Here is an 18,669-nt window from a genome sequence, read left to right as displayed (position 1 = left end):
TTAGTCCTCTGTCTGGGCAGGGAAAATGTCCCCGGGACCCCAGGTCTTTAGAACCCATTTAATGGAGAGGTGGATTTATAGGCACACAGCATGGCACCTTGATGGGAAGAGCTGGCTGACGCTGTCTTATAGGACTTGTTATGCTACATGTTGCCAGACACTTTGCCCCAAGGATGTGAGACATCCACAGACGGAGTGTTGCTCGGCCAGATCTTCATAATCCAGTTCACCCCGTTTAACTAGAATTTCCTGGTTTATGGCTTCTTTTAATCCTGTGTCCCCTTCTTTCCAGGTAAGCTCTCACTCTAACTCAGATTTAAAGCCTTGCTGCAGAGTTCAACTTTGGACCAGTTACCCTCTCTGATCCTGTGTCCGCGTCTACCAAACGCGAGTGAAAATCATCATCGTCATCGTGGTAATAAGAACACCGGAAATACTTATGAACCTAGAAAGAAGATGTACATCTTAGCGCCTATTTAAAATCAAGATTGTTAGAAATATTAATTTTTTAAAACCTCTTAACTCCCCTGGGCTCTCACCTCCTGTCTGGTCACTGNCCCTCAAAACAAGGCAGAAAGGGTGGGAAGGGGAACACGCTCAGCATTTATTTTTGGACCCGGCTCACTAAAAATACTTCAGCCTTCTTGTTTGATCACTCTCCCCTCTGACCTGAATGGATCGCGGGGCCCAGCAGCCCGCCCCACCCTCTGCCCGTTGTCCTTTAAAGGAGAAGGGCGTGGGGACGGATTCCTGCCGCTAGCTCGAGGGACTGATGAGAGCCGCCCGGGCAGGCAGGGGCCGCGGCCGCACTGANNNCTGAGCACTGAGTTCCCTCAGGCCCGCGAACCTGGCCATTCAGCCAGCCGCTGTCCCCGCTGCGCGCCCTAGCGCCTCTGCCCGAGAAGCCAGGCGCTGTTCCTGCACCGCAGAAGATGGCAAAGGTGGCTAAGGACCTCAACCCAGGAGTTCAGAAGGTGAGCTGCTATCTGTCTGTACTTAACCCACATTCTACCTTTTCCCTGTGCCCCCCTCCTAGGTTTCACGGAGACTTCCCTAGACGTAAGGAGGAAATTCATTAAATTCCAAGACTTCCCAGAAAACAACAGTTGGGAATACATATTTGAGCCAACAGGCACACACCCTAAGACTTACTCTTAAAAGCCATTGTGTAAAGTATTTGCAAAGAATCTTAGTTCTTTGGTGGTGCTAATTAAAATTTAAATAAAACTTTTTTTTTAAAGAGTAATTCTGTTCTCTGTAGGGAGAAAAAAAACCCTACCTCCCATCCCCCCAATCTTCCACCTCCCTGGGTTGAGGTGAAGGTTGGGGGGAAGGTAATATTTACTCACAAGGAATCTCCCCTTTTGCTTTCTGTCATCCTAATATTTTGTATTTTTCGCTCACACACACGTTTCTTTAGTTGGTGATGTTGGCAATGGCAGCAATTCCACCACTGGGGAACTAATTTCTGTCCCCAGGGTCTGCACGTTTCCCTTTCAGGAAGGGCTGGCCCGGAGCCCAGAAAGTCATGGGTGAATTACTGCAGGAGAGGCCCACAGCTGTGCCTGTAGTGCCAGCACGTACCTGCTACTTACCTGCATGCCTTTGGGAGAGGGCACAGGTCAGAGACTTAGAGGGCAGGTGAGCTGGAAAGGAGCAGAGAGACAGACAGTCTAAGCCAGTGGAGAAAATGAAGCCCAGGGTTATAGAGCATTGATTGGTACCAGCAGGCAGGAAAGCCTTAGGCGCTGAAACCCTGGCCCTGCCCCTTTTGAACTGTACTGCTTTAGACCAAGTCACTTTTCTGTGCCTCATTTTCCTTGTCTCCAGTTTTGGGGATAATAAACCCCGCCTCCCTCCCAGCAGCAGTAACAGCAATGCTAAACTGTGGGTTCATCTCTCAAAGCAGTCATTTTTAAAGTCTTGCAGGGCAAAGTCCTCCTTAGACATTGGCTATTACCTGTGGAGTAGAATGAGAGGCCAAAAACCAAAACCAAACAAACAGAAAACCCCAAACCCATGTCCAAATCAAAATAAAAATGCAAGGCACTTAGAGCCACAGCATTCATACATCTGATTTACTGCTGCACCATTACATAGCTGACCTGCCCCAGACTCCCACACACAGTCTAGCGGACCCTTCTGAATGTGTACACCAAGTCAGACGTAATCAGGGCATTTCTCTGGAATGTACCATGTCCCATCACATTTGCCAGACTATTTGGAGAATCAAGTCCTCTCTCCTTCTATGGAATTCTCATAATACTTTAGACCTTGGTAAGACACCTACTAATTCCTACCTAGTAGCGAGTCCTGCCTGCACTGCTCTTATTTCTTTACACATCTTTCTAAACTCCTTGAAGGCAAACCTTTCTGGCTCACCTCTGTTCCAACACAGCATACCATACACAGCAGGACTCAATAAACTAATAGGGAACCACTGAATATCCGCCCAGCTAAGACCATAGAGTTCGCGGACAGTACATTCTGTACATGAATGTTTTTTAACTTGTAGCACCTGGATATTTGTGTGTCTGAACCACCTCCCCAGATTCAGCTGAGGTAAAAAAGTATAGGGCTAAAGGGGCAGAGTCCCAATGTCCTCTAGAAAGTCAGATGATTTGGGAGTGGTTTTACTACCCGTTGATTGACAGATCATGTCTGAAGCAAGGCAGAGTAGATGGAAACCCTCCTCCTTACTGAAAGCCAAAGCCACCGCTTGGAGGAAACCTTGTTTTTATTTTCCTTTGCATCGGAGAGTGTGATTATCCGGATTAGAGGTGGAACACGTTCTCCTTCTTGTCACCCCTCTAGTGCCAACTTCCTTGGCCTGCAAAGGGTTTATTTTCCATTTAGATCCAATTACAGGCTTAGAGAAAGAATGCAGTGGGTAGAGATGAAAGGGTGGTTTTTTTTTTTAACCTCTTGAGACTGTGGCAATGGGGAGGATGATCACCACTGTGTAGATTAACCAAAGTCTTCAACTCAAAAAGTCAAGGGAAGAGAAGAGAGTGGGGGAAGCAATTCTCTCTGCTGAACTTTATAATAGTGATTAAACACTGTCATACCAACAGCATGCTGAAAAGCTTTTATTGCATATTTACTCTTTAAGTCTGGAGCAGTGGGGGGTTTTATAACATTTGGCTTCAGGAGGCCTAATCACACGTAGACATTTTGAAACCATTTCCTAGACTCTGGGAGCTGCAAGGGACCTATTTACAAAATGAGAAATGGTTTAAAATGGCATACAAACTGTCTCTGCTGCCCTACCCCCAAGGGGAAGAGGGATACGAGGAATCCTTAGCAGCTGGAAAGTCGTAAAAAGGTCTTCAAGAGAACATAAAATCCAAAACCCAGAGTAGCTTTAAAGACTATCTAACCAGTCCCAGACAGAGTGGCTCACCGAGGGTCACATACCTAGTTAGTGGCAGACCTTAGAAACAGTTACCTGCCTCCTCTCATCTGAGCCAAGTTAAGTGCTCCCAGTGGCTACTCTTGAGCCATCATTTGTTTTTTTTCTACTGGGAAAGAGAAGGTTTCCTAGTACAGAGAGTTCCCTGAGTATAGTCAACATTCCTTGGTAATAAAGGGCCTTGAAGGCCAAATGCCATTTCTTTTGGTGGAATCAACCGCTACTGAGGATTTATTCTGTTGTTTATTAAGCAAATGTAAGAATACTGGTACTGCTGTTCTTGTAACTAGATCCGGGTTCCTACCCGAACTCTACCACTTACTAGCTATTAGCTCTCTGGCAAGCAGATTAGCTTCTGAGCCTGTGCCCTTATGGGAAATTTGGAGAGATAATAGCAGCATCTACCTTCCTAAGGTATCTGTGGTCATTAAATGAGATAATACATATGACAGTCTCAGCACAGTAGCTCTCAAACAGAGTTAGCTGCTTATTATTATTATTATTATTATTATTGGCAATGTGTATTTCGATGGGCATGTGAATGCTGAAGGGAGTCTTTTGGTGGACGCTTTTCTTTATGACTGTCCCATCTGAAGAGCAACTAATTTTCATTCAGCTGAACCAAAGCCAGTTGCTCAGTCTTGATAAGTTGAATGTTGCTCTTTTCTTCAGTTTACCCCCACAGATACAAAATCTGCTTACAAGGAACAGAGATTACCAGTCATCCCACTCTGGAGCTGTAGAATTTTAGACCTGAAAAGGGACATGGAGCTCTTTTCACTTGTTAGACGAGGAAACTTCGCCCCAGAGGGGTGCAGCTCCTTATCTGAGATTGCTGAGAAAATGTGCTGAAACCCATAAGGCTCTGCAAGAATACAGGCCTACTGGCTGCCAAGGAGCCACTTGCAGGAATTTAGAAAGGACTAGAACAAAGAGATCTAAGGGCATGTTCACTGTTGACGGTATATATGCCAGTGACTCCAAAGGGTTCTATTTTTCACCCCTCAACACAGTGTCAGAGGAGCATTACATGATGGTTTTAAGTGCATTACCAGGTTCAGCTAGGCATCTCCCCACATCCTTCCCCACATCCCCTCCCTCTTGGCTTTCCTCTCCTCCAGCTTCATCCTTCCTCTGTCCTCAGCTCTTCCTGCTTTCACCTCCAGTTCCTGCAGCGTGCAAAACCGCTGGCACATTGCCTGAGTGAGCTGATCCAATGTAAACAAGGCTCCTCAAGAACTGTCGTTGGCTCCTTCAGTCTTAAAAATATACTAAACTGTCACTTAAAGATGTTAATAGCCAAGGAACTGGAGACATGCCCATAGGTGTATAAACAACTTGGCCCAAAAGAGAGCCTTTTTAAAAAAGAAAGACAGAAAATATCCAAGGCCTCCTTAAAGGATCTCTGAAAACAGATGCTGAAGCCATTACTTTGTAAATTGCAGATGCTTGTCATCTTGTGCAGACCTGTGCGAATATCTGGGGTTGGGGGCAGATGATTGACGTTTACCAGTGCATCCACCACCTGGGGTGACGGGAGGCAGGGAAAGGCTTAATCACAGACCATCTCTAGGCTTTGCACTCAGCCATCTAGGCTCCAAGACCTCCTCCTAGCCAGGACTTATCCACCGTTCTATAAGCTGGACAGGGGGAAAGGACTTCGGTATTTACCTCTGAAGTTCTGTGGTTGTATCGTCTCTCCACATTAACTAGCCAAAGGTGACAAGGAAGCAAAAGAATAGGCTGAGTCCAGCAAAAGCTGGGGACCAGGAAGGAGGGACAGTGACACAGGCTCATGTGTGCATCTTTCTTTCCCACCGCCATGCCTGCCACTTCTGATGAGGCTAAGGTAAGGACAGAGAAGTGAAGGAATAATTCCTCCTACAGCCCAGTGGAGTCAGCAGGTCTCCAGAAGAGGCCTTCAGTTTGACTTTGGAAAGGAGAATCATTTTTGCTTTCCAACTTGCACATTCAAAATAGAGTGTGAATAATAAAGTGGAAATCTGTCACAATGAGCATACACCTTAGGAGTTCTTATCTTCCCAGGGCTCATCCAACACCATTTAACTATTTATTATGAGAAGTTTTCTGGCAGAGGTTGAGTCATTATAATAACTGCAGGCATTTCTTTACCAGGTGACATTGGACAGGCCACCTTTCCTAGGAAGTGACAGACCTTAGATGAGAGTCAGTCTTCCTTTTCCTTCCAGTCCACTGACCTTTCCTGTACACCAGACTGTCTCCCAAATAGCAAATGATTATGGAAAAACAGGCCTAAAACCTTGTCCTACTGAAAGTAGGATTGAGGAACAGCTTTTCAGGACATCCAGAAGGAAGAGACAGCTGTTGTTCTTTAAGTGCCTTCCTTTGGAAGTACCACCCCACCCCCTCCCTTTCATTTGCTTTTGGGAAGAGGATTTGGCTGGCAGCTGCCGTGATCTTGCCAGGTGCAGGGCCTCCAACCACTTCTGGAGGAGTTGCTCAAGATTATGATATTTCTTTAACTTCACACGGAATGTTCAGGGTGTTCTAAACCTATTCTTGGAGCTTCGTACATATCAATGGCATGGATCTGCAGAAGTTCTAGAAATGATTTCTATAAAGCTTTTATAGAAAGCATTACACAAGAAGTTGGGTCTCATTATGTGCACTGAGACTCTTTCAGTGGCCAAATTATACTTGGTATCTAAGCCTAAATATTTGATGCGCGTCTCACAAAAACAGAAATGGTAATACAGTTATGAGGTTTTGTCAAACTTCCAGATCAACTCTTCACTCATTGTCTGCTCTTTTATATGAGAAGCAAAAACCCTTTTACATTTTCTCTTAGAAGGGTCATATTTGGTCTTTTATTTGGGACATCATTTATTTGGACTCCTGTTCCCTAATGACTCTCCAGGAAGACTCCTCTGTTCTCTGCTAGCATAGACAAATTCGAGGAAAGACAAAAGAGAGGAAGGAAAGATATCTCTTGAGGCATGTTGGTGCTTGAAATTTTCTCACATCCCATTTAACCTTAAGGACCACCATGCAAAAATATGAATGTCCTTTCTACACATGAGTAAATTAAGTTTAAGTGATTATATAATGGCAGGTTAAGAACTCAAACTCAGTCTTCTCTGGCCCCAAACCTTAACCTCTTTCCACTCTAAGAAAAAATAAGAAGGCTTTCCTCAGAAGTTGCAGTCTGGTGCTGTGATTATCAGTGAGAGCTCTACTCAGAGATCAGAGTCTCTCTATACCTTAATAGTCTGATACAGGAATTACCCAGCATTTACCAAATGTTACCAGGCATTTGTACCTCTCTAGTTTCTCTTGGTCACTATACTGTCATCCACACCAAGTCAAAGCCATTTCCAGATATAGAACAAGGGCTTTCTAGATTTCTCCTGGTTCCTGGTTTTCTAGAAGTCTGATAGAACTCTCAAGGGAGTGGGGTGGTAGAGAGACAATCTAAGGAAGCATACAATAATATCCTAAAATGACTGAAGAAGCAGTGACCCTTGACCAAAAAATAAAAATAAAAATTAAAAAAATCCTAGAGATCCCAGTCCCAGAGCTTCCAGGAAATTCTAGCCTGGGGATAAGCTGGACCTCTGGTATGCCTAGTCAGCCTGACTCATGGTGTACCCAATAACATGTGAATCAGGACCAAGCAAAACACAGCCAAGCCCCCACTAGGACATGCTTTAAAAGGAAATAAGATTGCTGCAGGGGGCAAAAAGCAAAGGCTCCATTTGGCAAGTCACTCTTTGGAAGAACAAAGGAGTCTTGGGGTCCAGCCCATGGCGGCTGTTTCAAATCCACATGATATGTTTATGGATTTTTTGTTTCTCCTTGTGTTTTAAAACATTAGATTCTTTGTAAAATTAATCTTTGGAGAAAAATGCAAATGAATCACTTTTAAAAGAGCTGAACAGAATCTAGGGATCAGTTCCTCTGTGTTGCAGTTGGGACACAAGGGAGAAATAACATCCAAAATTTACCTGAGACATAACCAAAAGATCCACTGATTCACAGCATCTTTTGTGAAAACAGGAGAAAAGGGGATCTTCTCTATTCTGTCGCTTCCATGCCCAGAGGACTCTAATATTCATGTCAAATTCATACCCTCAAACTTCAGAATGTCAAGTGAACGTTTTGGCTATGAATTTAGCTTAATAATTTAGAAGCCAACTGAGATGCAGTTAAACACACAGCCTTTGCAAGTATGGGGATCTAGATGTGACTCATGGTTCTGCCATTTGCTAGGTCTGCAGCCTCTGCCAAATTGCTTTTCCTCTCTGGACCTCTGGTTTCCTATTTGAGAAAGAGTTAACAATACTTCTATATCTAAACAATAGTTAATGAGATAAAGCACGAGAAGTGCCTGGATGCCTAGTAAGTGCTCAAAAAATATTTCCTCTTGCTGTTACTGGTATCCCCTCTCATCAGTACAGCACAGAAATCCCATAGGTAGTTAAACCAAGTTCAGCTTACCGACGTCATGTCACATGTGGCTTCTAAGATATCAGATTGCAGGACCTTCTCTTTGTAGCTAAACTTAGACTTAGCCATAAATACACTCAGGCTGCATCATATGCAAAATCGTGACAATGGCAACAATTTGCTTTGGGTATCTGGTTGCTACACTTCTAAACAAGAGCCTTCCCTTTGCCTGAGACCAGTCATTGGCCCCAGCCGTGTGATCTTGTACAGGGACTTCCTCTCACCAAGCCTCAGATGTCTTGCTTATAAATCAAGGTAATAGTCACTCATTTCTTCATTTAGCAAATATTTATTTAGCATCTGTCATGTGCCAGACACTGTGCTGAGAGCTGAATAAAAAAAATAAGTTTTGGTCCCTGCTATGTAAACTTGAGTCTGCTGAAATTAATTTCTCATAAAGGTAGGACAACGGCCAAATAACATTAGTGTTCTAGGATTCTGTGTGTGCCTTGACCATCTGTAGCACTCACACACATACACATGTGCACACACACATACCTACCTCTCTTCCTTTGCTACCCACGCTCATTATTTCCCAGCACTGCGCACATCTGAGCCACAACCAACCCCAGCCATTGCTACAGTGCAACAGTGGAATGAGTATGATAATTCTACCAGTGACTGCATTCTAAACAGGGTATTTAGTGATGAGAAGTTTGAGGCCGGGGGATACTGGCAGCTCTCAGGTACTATTGGTCACCAGCAGCACCTTCAGCTGCCTTGCGGATGTGGTAGAAGACAGATCGTCTGTGCTGGGCCTATGTCTGCAGATGCAGCCCAACACCCCAGGCTCTGTCCTTAGTGGTGTGGACGCCAGGGGCACCAAAGGACAGGGGCACGGAGTGAGGTCCCTGGCTGACTAACACCCCTGTAACCTGCCCTTAAGAAGACAGCATCTATTTGGGCTGTATGACTAAGTGGCGTGTCCAGGTACTGATTCATGAGGCTGACTACCAAGGTGACTGGCCCGGCTGATCCACTGGCTCGAAGAACTGGAGGGAAAGTGGAGCCCAGCCTTGCCCTCATCCTGGAGGAGAGCCACCCACCTGCTGAGGCATTGCTGTGCTCCCTGCCCAACTCTGGCACTGAAGTCAGCTAGTGTCCTTGTTCAGGGGATCTGGCCCCAGTGTGGGGAGGGGTCAGCATCTTGGGGCTTATTGTAGAGGAAGTCAAGGGAATTTTTTTAATCTTGTTACTGCTAACAAGAGGTTTTTAACCAGGAATCTATGGATAGAATTGAGGGTATCAAAGAATGTAAATGAAGAAACACTGCATCCCAATATACCCAACCTCTGTCTGAGTCAGCTTTTCCTTCAGTTATGATGGAAGGCAAAAGCCCAGACAGCTTAGCAGCTCCTGACTTGTCTTTTTAACCAAATAAAGCTATTGAACAAGATATTTACGTTAGAAAAAGATAGCTGGATATAGGCCCAATGCCCTTGATACCAATGGAAATCTGATACTTTCATATCCTATTACAGCTGAGATAGATGTCTAATGTACCACTTACACTTATCCCTGTTCTGGAATAACAATAAATCCACGCTGAGTCTTGTTAATAACTTAATAAAGCATGTATGTTTCTAAATCACAGATCTGTTTATATATATTGATACTGTTTCAGTGATAATGGTTTCCTCTGTAATCCTATATATTTTATGCACTTAAAACATTCTAAGAAGGAATGCTTTCATGTTAGACAACCAAAAGAGCTCGAGTATAGTAAGACCTCTGTCAAAATAAAACTTTAACAGTATTGTCTATACATATACACAAACGTGCATATATAGGGGTGCCTGGATGGCTCAGTCGATTTAAGTGTCTGACCCTTGGTTTCAGATCAGGTCATGATTTCACAGTTAGTGAGTTTGAGCAATCTGTGGGGCTTCGTGCTGACAGCATGAAGCCTGCTTGGGATTCTCTTTCTCCCTCCCTCTCTCTCTCTTTCCCTTCCCTGATCTTGTGTGCTCCCTCTCAAAATAAACTTTAAAAAAAAGAATTAAGTTTATGCAAACATACATGCAATTATTCTATGCCAGGGACTTAGCTGATAAATCGAAAAATAGAAGGAAAAGAGTCCCAGAAGCTAATAGTTTCAGAAAAGAAACAACCAGTCCGGCCATCAGAAAAAAGAATAGTGCCTGCAGACCTTGATCAGAAGTATGAGTATGGAACTGAGGGAGATCAGAAGAGGCAATACTTAACCCTACCTGGGAGGTCAGGGAAGGCTTACCCAGGAGGCGACATCTGAGCCGAGTGTTGAAAGACAAGGATAAATGAGCTGTTAGGACCGGGTCGTGGTCCAGTCTTATGCTTTCCAAGTCTGGCACATATATTGTCCATCCTACCTGCCTTCTAACTTGGGGAATATCATCCATCTTGAATTGCAGAGAAATACATTCCCATGTATGCATCCATCCCTACATGTGCATCTTTTATTTTCTCATCTGAGAACTTGCTCCTCTTGCCTCTCAACCAACATATTTCAGGTGATGAGGATAGCAGACCCTGCCAAACATGCACATAGAAAGCTTTATGGCAGTGGCTTGAGACTCTCCCAGTCCCAGCAAAGGATTCAGCCAACTCACCCCCATCAAGTTTGAAGTTTTTCAGGAAGATTTAGATTCAGAGAACTGAGATTATGTAATACAAATGGGAAGAAAGGAACTCATACACACATACACAAACACACACACACACTATGAAAATCATCACGCTGCACACGTGAGCAGAACATGAAAACAATCCAGAGCCCCAAAGGGAGCATTTTTGTGCCCCAAGTTTTATTCATCTTTAAACTCTGAAGCCATCAATGATCCTAGAGGAAAAGAAATCCCAAGTAGTACACCTTAATGATCTAAGAGAAAGAAAATTAGCCTTTTGAAATACAGGAATTTGGTTAATAAGATCAATTCCATCACAATTCCTTTTGTACACTTCTTCAGATTTCTCACTTGGTCTGAAAATGTGGGTTCCTTGTTGCCATGTGTTAGACCAGGTGAGGCATCGAAATGAAAAACACATAGCATGGATGTCAAAATGCCACTGGGATGATTGTTCATGATTTTTGTCAGTTGTGTATGGTATGTAAAAGAAAAGTCCCAGATGATTCCCTGCCAGGTATCTGGAAAATGAAATTATGGGCATCATCGCTGTGTTTGGACCTGCGAAGGAACTGAGAAGAGGCGAAGTTTGATGGAAAAGCTATGTTTCCTTGAGTCTTACCTCCTACACAGCCAGAGACCTGAACACTTATGGGGGGAGATACCCCATAATTAAGATTCATGGTACCTAGAATGGCTGTTGTCACCTGCCTCTATCTTCCCCTGGACCCAGCCCAGGACTGGGGCCATCACAAGGGAAATCATCATACATTTATTTTAATAATGCTTGTGGTGTATCTTTCAGCAACTACAATTAAGTTTTAAGAGGTCAAAAGGGCTTCAGCATTTCCCTAGGTCACCTTCCTTATTTAACAGACAAGGAAACAGATCTAGCAGGTTAGGTGATTTGCTCAAGGTCATAGAGCTAGTGAGTAGAAGAGCTAGGGTAAGAATTTGAGGTATCGTAGCATTTCAGGTTCAGAAAGACTTTTAAAACTTTATTTTGTTCAACTGTCTCATCCTTGGCTTAAACATGAGATGAACTGAGAATACCACTAACAAGCACTGCCAACTTCTGAGGACACCTACTGAACTCCTCTACTAGCTCCTCCTTATTGTGAGCTAAAATCTTTCTTTCTGCAACTTCTTCCCACTGCTTGTTTCCCTAGCTCCTTGGTGTAAGGATGTGATGACCACTTTTTTCTAACATTCCTGTTCTGGTAACTGACCAAGTCCTACATGTTGTTCAAGATTAAGGTCAAAGCATCTGTTTCCTGGGTTCTAGCATTCTGGGGACCTAGTGTCAGCCTTAAGCTAAGTGAGGTGGCTGACAGACAGCCCCCACATTTTGTTTTGGGACAAGTTTGGTGACTTGTGCCACCTTCTCCATTTAAGCAGGATGTTTACCTCTCCTTAAAATTTCACCCAGTTGGGAAGGTCACTTCTATGCCACCAAACTATCATATTTCTTGGAGGATAGCTTTTAAAGAGGAAAAACCTGGCAAAAGAGGTGGGGATAGGCAACTCTAAAGTACTAAGAACTCCAAACCCATGTGCTAAATACTCATGAAAAATCAGCACTGGTCTACACACAGAGTACCTGATATGTAAAGGGTGAGAGGCGGGGGGAGGGGAAGAGATAATAAGAAATCAGAAAAGGCTAAGTAGGAAAAGAAGAAAACCTTGATAAACACAGGTAATATCTTTTTTAAAAGCTTTTAAAATTATTTGCAAAGTTGTCATAACTTATTACTATATGGAATGCTAGAACAGTAAGAAAGTAGTCTAAATTTTATATCCTGGTGACTTTTCCATCTGGAGAGAATACTCAAAATATAAATGTGAAGGGGTCACATGCCTAGGTGGCTCAGTCAGTTAAGTGTCCAACTGATGATCTCATCTCAGGTCTTGATCTCAGGGTTGTGAGTTCATGCCCCACACTGAGGTCCATGCTGGGCTGAAGCCTTCTTAAAAAAAAATGAAGGTTAGTCACCAAGAATAACTCGATTTCATTAAAAGATGCCACTAAGAAAGTGAAAGACAATTCACAAAGAAAATATTTCAGTACATATATCTGACAATGGGTTATATCCAGAATATATAAATAACTCCTTTAAATCAATTTTTAAAAGCATTCCAATTTTTTTAAAAAATAGGTGAAGATTTGAACAGGCATGTCACAGAAAAAAATGTCTAAATGGCTAATAAGTGTAGGGAAAGGTATTCAACCTTATTACTTCTCAGAAAAACACAAAGCGCAATGATACAGCATTACACACCCAGAAGAGTAGTAAAATTAAATACTGACAATAACAAGTGTTGACGAGGTTGTGGAGCAGCTAGAAATCATACGTTGCCAATGTAAAATGATACCACCATTTTGGGAAACTGGTAGAAGAATCTTGAGGGGATAGAAAGAAGGAGAGAGAGCATGAGGGCAGAGGACACAAGACAGACATGGAATACAGCAGGTGAGACCAGGGTCCCTCAGTGGGATCCCCAACCATGTGGCTTAATCTAAAATCTTCTTACTCCTGGGCCAAGATCAGAACTGACAAGGTAGGAGTGGGGCCAGAGGCATGGGAGGGAGACTGTTTGGTGGATTTAGGAAGAATCTGGAGATGAAAAGGAAATGAAAGTGAGAGGGTTGGGGAAGGCACCATTCCAAACCAAACTCTGAGTTTTTAATGTCTGGTCCCAAGTTTTATTATCCTCCTGCAGGCTCAGCTGCAAAAGGATTGGCTTTAGGATGGTGGATGAGCCAAGCCTTGATTTGTTTCCTTTCTTCAAACAACTGACTTGAACTTTCATCTGATCCTTGAGGCCCCCTCTTTTTGGCTGGAGGTCTCTCAAGAACAAACTCCAGTGATCTCGCTGGTCTGGGGAGGCAGTTGGCTCAGTGCTCTGGACAACAGCAGTCATGTCTCAGGAGAGTTGGCCCTCCTGAGAGACGAGAGCAGAGGGACATCTGAAAATTGGCTGAAATTTAGTCCAAACCTCTCATAGCTCAGACCAATATCGATGTTAAGTTTCTAGTCCTTGATGAATATTTATACCAAAATAGGGCCAGTGGAAAAGTTCCATCTGTGTGGATTTTAAGAATTTTGCCTTCCCTCAGCCACGTTGACCAAACTCAGGAAAGCAATGGAATCATTGCCAAGTACATACTCTTTGAAGTACAAGAAATTCTGAGAAGGCCCTGGACCCATCATATTTCTTCTTATCCCCAAAACTTAGATTTGGCACTCCTTTGTTTAAAAAATTCTTAATATCTTCACCTCTTGGTGCTTTATAATTTTAGCCTAGCCCTTGACACCATGAACACTTTTTAAATTTTTTTTTAATTTATTTTTGAGAAAGAGACAGAGTATGAGCGGGGGAGGGGCAGAGAGAGACAGAGACAGAACCTGAAGCAGGTTCCAGCCTCTGAGCTGTCAGCACAGATCCCAGTGCAGGACTCAAAGTCACAAACCACAAGATCATGACCTGGGCAGAAGTTGGACACTTAACCAACCGAGCCACCCAGCACCCCCTCTATGAACACTCTTTTCAAAGAGTGGATAAGTCTATTCAAAGTTTTGCTGGGTGAAACTGCTTTGCTGGTTGATATTTTTCCCATCTTACTAAAATCTGGATGGTCCAGTTAATACTTTAACTCACCTCTTTACTTTGCTAGTAGAGAAATGGCCCCAAAATTTCTCCTCAGTTTTATTAGTCACTCCATACTCCTCAGAACCAAAACCAAAAAATTTCATTAAGTTCTGCCCTTGATAGGAGGGATTAAATTAGAAGCTTTGCTCTTACACTAGGCATATCAAACATGGGCCATGTGCTAGGCTACATAGTTTTTTCCTAGTATTTACAGAAATATCATTTTATAGATGAGTAAACTAAGATTCAGAGAGATTAAATAAATTGCCTTGGTGACATAGCTAGATGATGAATATAAATTAAATGTAGGAGATTCAATCCACAGCTCTCCCTCTGCCCTCTATGCCATTTCTTATCTACATGTAACACGTTTACAGGGTTCCAAAAAGATGAGTCATGATACAGAATAGGACTCAGGCTCAGATCTTTTAAAAGTCAATAGTACTAGCTAGAATCTAATGATGTTGTTTCATATTTGTCATATTTTTATGCATACCTTCTATTTTATTTAAAAGAATTTTTAATGTTTTGTTTATTTTTGAGAGAAAGAGAGCAAGTCAGGGAGGGGCAGAGAGAGGAAGACACAGAAGCCAAAGCAGGCTCCAGGTTCTGAGCTGTCAGCAAAGAGCCTGATGCAAGGCTCGAACCCACGAACCGTGAAATCATGACCTGAGCCAAAGTTGGACACTCAATCAACTGAGCCACGGAAGCACCCCAGCTTACCTTCTATTTTTAAAGGGGTTTTTTTTTCAAGAAATAAGTTTTTTTAAAGTAATTTGGTTAAAGAAATATTATAATCACCTAGATGGTATATTGAGGACAGAATTCATGAAGGAGGAACATAGGGTTTCATAAACATCTAATATTTGATTACCCCTGATCTCTACAGCACTTTACAGATTCCTCAACATCCTATATGTATGATCATATTTGATTCTCAGAACAACTCCATGAAGATGGTAGGAATTATTATCCATTTTAAAGGTGAAAAAAATCAAGGTTCAGAGAGCAGAAACTGCTCACCAGGGTCATATGGGTAGTGATAAAATAGCCAGGGCTTGGGTTCAATTCCTCAAGCTCCAGTAAGAACAATGCTCCCCTATTGCTCCACCAGCAAATCCAAGGACAGAAGTGGGTAAAGGGATGTGATCCAAGACCAGAAATGCCATGAAAGTCTATAGAACTGAATGACTCTCATGGGCTGGCCTAAGTTTTCACGGTTTCCCAGTGCTTGTATATATTCTGCTTTGTGGAGAAGCCTGAGTTGCTCTAGAGAAGCCTTATTTTCTCGGGTGAGTCACCTTTCACAAGGTCAGAAAGTGGCTCTCCCATCACAAGAGCATCTCCTATCTTCTGGGGTACACCATGAAAGTGAAGGCACACACTAGAAATGGGCCCTTCAAAGAGGAAAAGCTGGATTCTGCCCAAGAAGAAGAACATTTCTTTCCATGTCTACTTGCCTTGAACAACTAACTGGGATTCACACCACAGGTCTGGGTGACTAGATGGCCAGGAATACCACAAAGATGGGAAAACCAGTGGGTTTGGGAAGCAAGGCAAGGTAGCAGTGCCAACAGCCTATCCACGAAGAGATTCCAGGAGCTGAAAACACTCATGGAGAGAACGCTGAGAGAGCTGGATAGAATAGTAAAGCCATGTGAGTAGACTGATGCATAAGAGAGAAGCATGTTGAGAATCAAGTGCTATAATGGGGAGCCTGGGTGGCTCATTCAGTTAAGCGTCCTACTTCAGTTCAGGTTATAATCTCGCAGTTTGTGAGTTGGAGCTCCGCGCCGGGTTCTGTGCTGACAGCTCAAGGCCTGGAGCCTGCTTCAAATTCTGTGTCTCCCTCTCTCTCTGCCCCTCCCCAACTCTCTCTTTCTCTCTCTCAAAAATAAATGAACATTAAACAAAAATGTTTTTAAGGCTATAAGAACCAGTGCTAGAACCTTAGAAGGGAGGAGGAAGCAGTTGGGGAGGGCTGTGAAGAAGGTTTGGGCAACCAGAGGAGGCCAGAATCTTGGAAACTATGGGAAGTCAGGTTGATTCTTGTTTTCCCAACTCTTTCTGCAAAAATCAGCCTCAGATGAAGGATATCTCTTATGCATTAGCTTTTAATGCAACACTGAAGAAGCACTGAGAGAAGGCAAGAAGTGTTATAGTCATACACATGTTTATTAAGGAGCTACTATGTGCAAGGCAGAATTTGAGGCACTGGTGTTAGAGCAATAAACTAGACACACAGGGACCCTGCCCCCACGTTACTTACAGTCTAGCAGGAAAGAATGTTATTAAAGAGTTATATTCAGGATTAAACAATTAAAATCATTATGAGTACTGCAAAGAAATACAAGATACAGGGTTTTCTCAAACCCTGTGATGGGGGTACCTGAATGACAAATAGGAGTTAGGTGAGGGGAGAAAGAAATGTTCCACGCAGAAGGAACTGCATATGGGCAGGCTCAGAGGTATATAGGAATGTGTCCTCTTTCCTAGGGCAGATGGTTCAGTGAATAATCCTAAATCTATTCAAGAGATAATTTTCTGGACTTGGTTTTTGTAGTTCTGACTCTACATTTTAATTCTGTTAAATGAGCTGCAAAGGTGGGACCTTGAAAATGAATTATTTGCAAAGTGAATGACGATCTGTGAATTTCTGTTTCATAAAACTAGGCTTGGAAAAACTTGATCTAAATGTTCTTAAAGTGTTTTTATTTCTAAGAATCTGTAATTTCCATGTGTCAGATTTTCTTAAACATAGAATTCCACTATATAAAGTATATACAACTAGAGCATTTTGGAGGGGGAAAGTCAAGGTGAGGATTAAATATTTGAAAATGTATTTAATGTTAGTTTGAAAAACATAGGCTAGCAAAGAAAAAGAAGTCATTTATAAGAAGGGTACTTGTTTTAAACCAAGAAACCTTCTTGCTAAAGCCACTCCAGTAAAACACAAGTAGTTTCTTAACATCAAGGCACCAGTGTTGGCTGAAGGAAATGTGTGTGTGTCTCCATGTTTCCAGTGTCAGAAGTTAACCTGAGAATTTATGTGTGAGAGTCCAGCAGGAGTCATTTGCATAAGCAGAGCCTTCAGACTCTTAATAACAGTGCTGTTACATGACACAGCCCCTACTACAATGTTAAGATTCAGATAAGCAAGATTAAAAATTCTTGGTTTGCTAAGTCTCTCCATTTCCAAAATTAACTCCATCAAAAGTGTGTTATCCTTAGATCAATAATGCTGCAAGAATTCAGACACATGGACAACCACACATACCCAATTAACATCCTTTTAGGAATATATTCTTAAGACATTAGGGCCCTAAAATCAAGAGTCTTATAAAAAGTGGGGAGGTATAATAAGTAGGTATTGCTTAGAGTTTTATACTTGAGGCGGAGTCTACTAAGGGCTGAAACCTAAGAACCACAAAGCCAATTAGGTTTAAATTTCCAAGTATGGCCTGAAGGTATTAGGCCTGGGGACACCAACAGCTTGTTCTCATTTAGGAAATGGGGGAGGGGAGAGTAAAGAAACCCTACAAGGACTTTATTTTCTTTTGTCTTAACTTCCCTCAAGCCACTTGGTAAATCTCTGATAAAATTCCCCAGGGGGTTGGATAGCTTCTGGCTCCTAGCGAAACTAGTGGCTTTACTTACATCTTCCCAAGAACTGGCAGGGTCTATCCATGAAAGAAAAAATACAAGTTTAAAAAAGATATGTTGGAGCCTCTGGAAACAGTTTGTCAAGAAATGCCAGGTCAACTCTTGGCCTGTGGGAATCCTTTTCGCAGTCCATGAAAACAATGCCCATACTTTGGGGAACCTAGCATCTCAAAAGATCCATAAAAAATCTGGATGTTAGGGGCGGGGAGGGGGGCAGGAGCACCCTCCCCCCATTGGCTTTTAAATGAGCAGTGCGCCCCTCAAACAATGGGGTGAGTTGTCTAAAACCAAGGAGTTCTCAAAAACAGAGAGTGGTTTTGTCAGTCTGAGTTTGTACAGTTCGCTGTTCGCAGTGTCTGCAGCTAGTCCAAAGGAAGCTGGTGTCAAAGGAAAATATTAGTTCAGTCCTGAAAATCCTTTCACTTCCCTTACACGTAAAATTTGTGGACCTGCTTTGGATTCAACCACCTGTACCCATCAGCTGTCAGCAAGAAGCTGGCAGCACAGAGGCTGCTTTCCTTTCTCCCTCAGTCACCATCATTTTTGTGCTGCCAAAGGAATGTCCAACAACGGAGTCAGAGTCCTGAGCAGGGCCTGATATCTTCCAGCACTTTCCATGCCTTGCTATTAGATACAATCACCCAGCCATGGGTCTCTCAGTTCAGGATTTGGAACTTTCTACCTTGTTCCTTACTCCCCTTTTTCAGAGTGACCCATCCCCATCACCTTTGAAAGAAGAGTTACTCTGTGAATATTTCGAGACTGCCCACTTTCAAGGGCTCTGGCCATTGCCAAGTGGGAGAGGAGCCCAGCCATGTGAATTGTCTCATGAAATTGCTACAGCTCCTTCGT

At 42.9% G+C, this 18,669-nt stretch overlaps 1 protein-coding gene across 2 annotated transcripts in view; it reads left to right on the top strand.

Annotated features, from left to right (window-relative positions):
- The first annotated feature begins 837 nt into the window (after window positions 1-837).
- Window positions 838-18,669, top strand: part of LMCD1 (LIM and cysteine rich domains 1) — a 58,438-nt gene continuing 40,606 nt past the window's right edge. For both annotated transcript variants that reach the window (XM_077763716.1, XM_077763715.1), the window contains exon 1: window positions 838-974. Coding sequence is in view for 1 of the 2 variants with exons in the window: in XM_077763715.1 (XP_077619841.1) it covers window positions 933-974 (42 nt within the window). In the remaining variant the exon portion in view is untranslated. The remainder of the gene's footprint in view (window positions 975-18,669) is intronic.

The sequence above is a fragment of the Crocuta crocuta genome, unplaced genomic scaffold, assembly GCF_008692635.1.
Source record: "Crocuta crocuta isolate KB4526 unplaced genomic scaffold, BGI_CrCroc_1.0 scaffold184, whole genome shotgun sequence".
NCBI classification, from domain to species: Eukaryota; Metazoa; Chordata; class Mammalia; order Carnivora; family Hyaenidae; genus Crocuta; species Crocuta crocuta.
The sequence above is the reverse complement of the archived record's forward strand: the minus strand, read 5'-3'. Positions and strand labels throughout refer to the sequence as shown.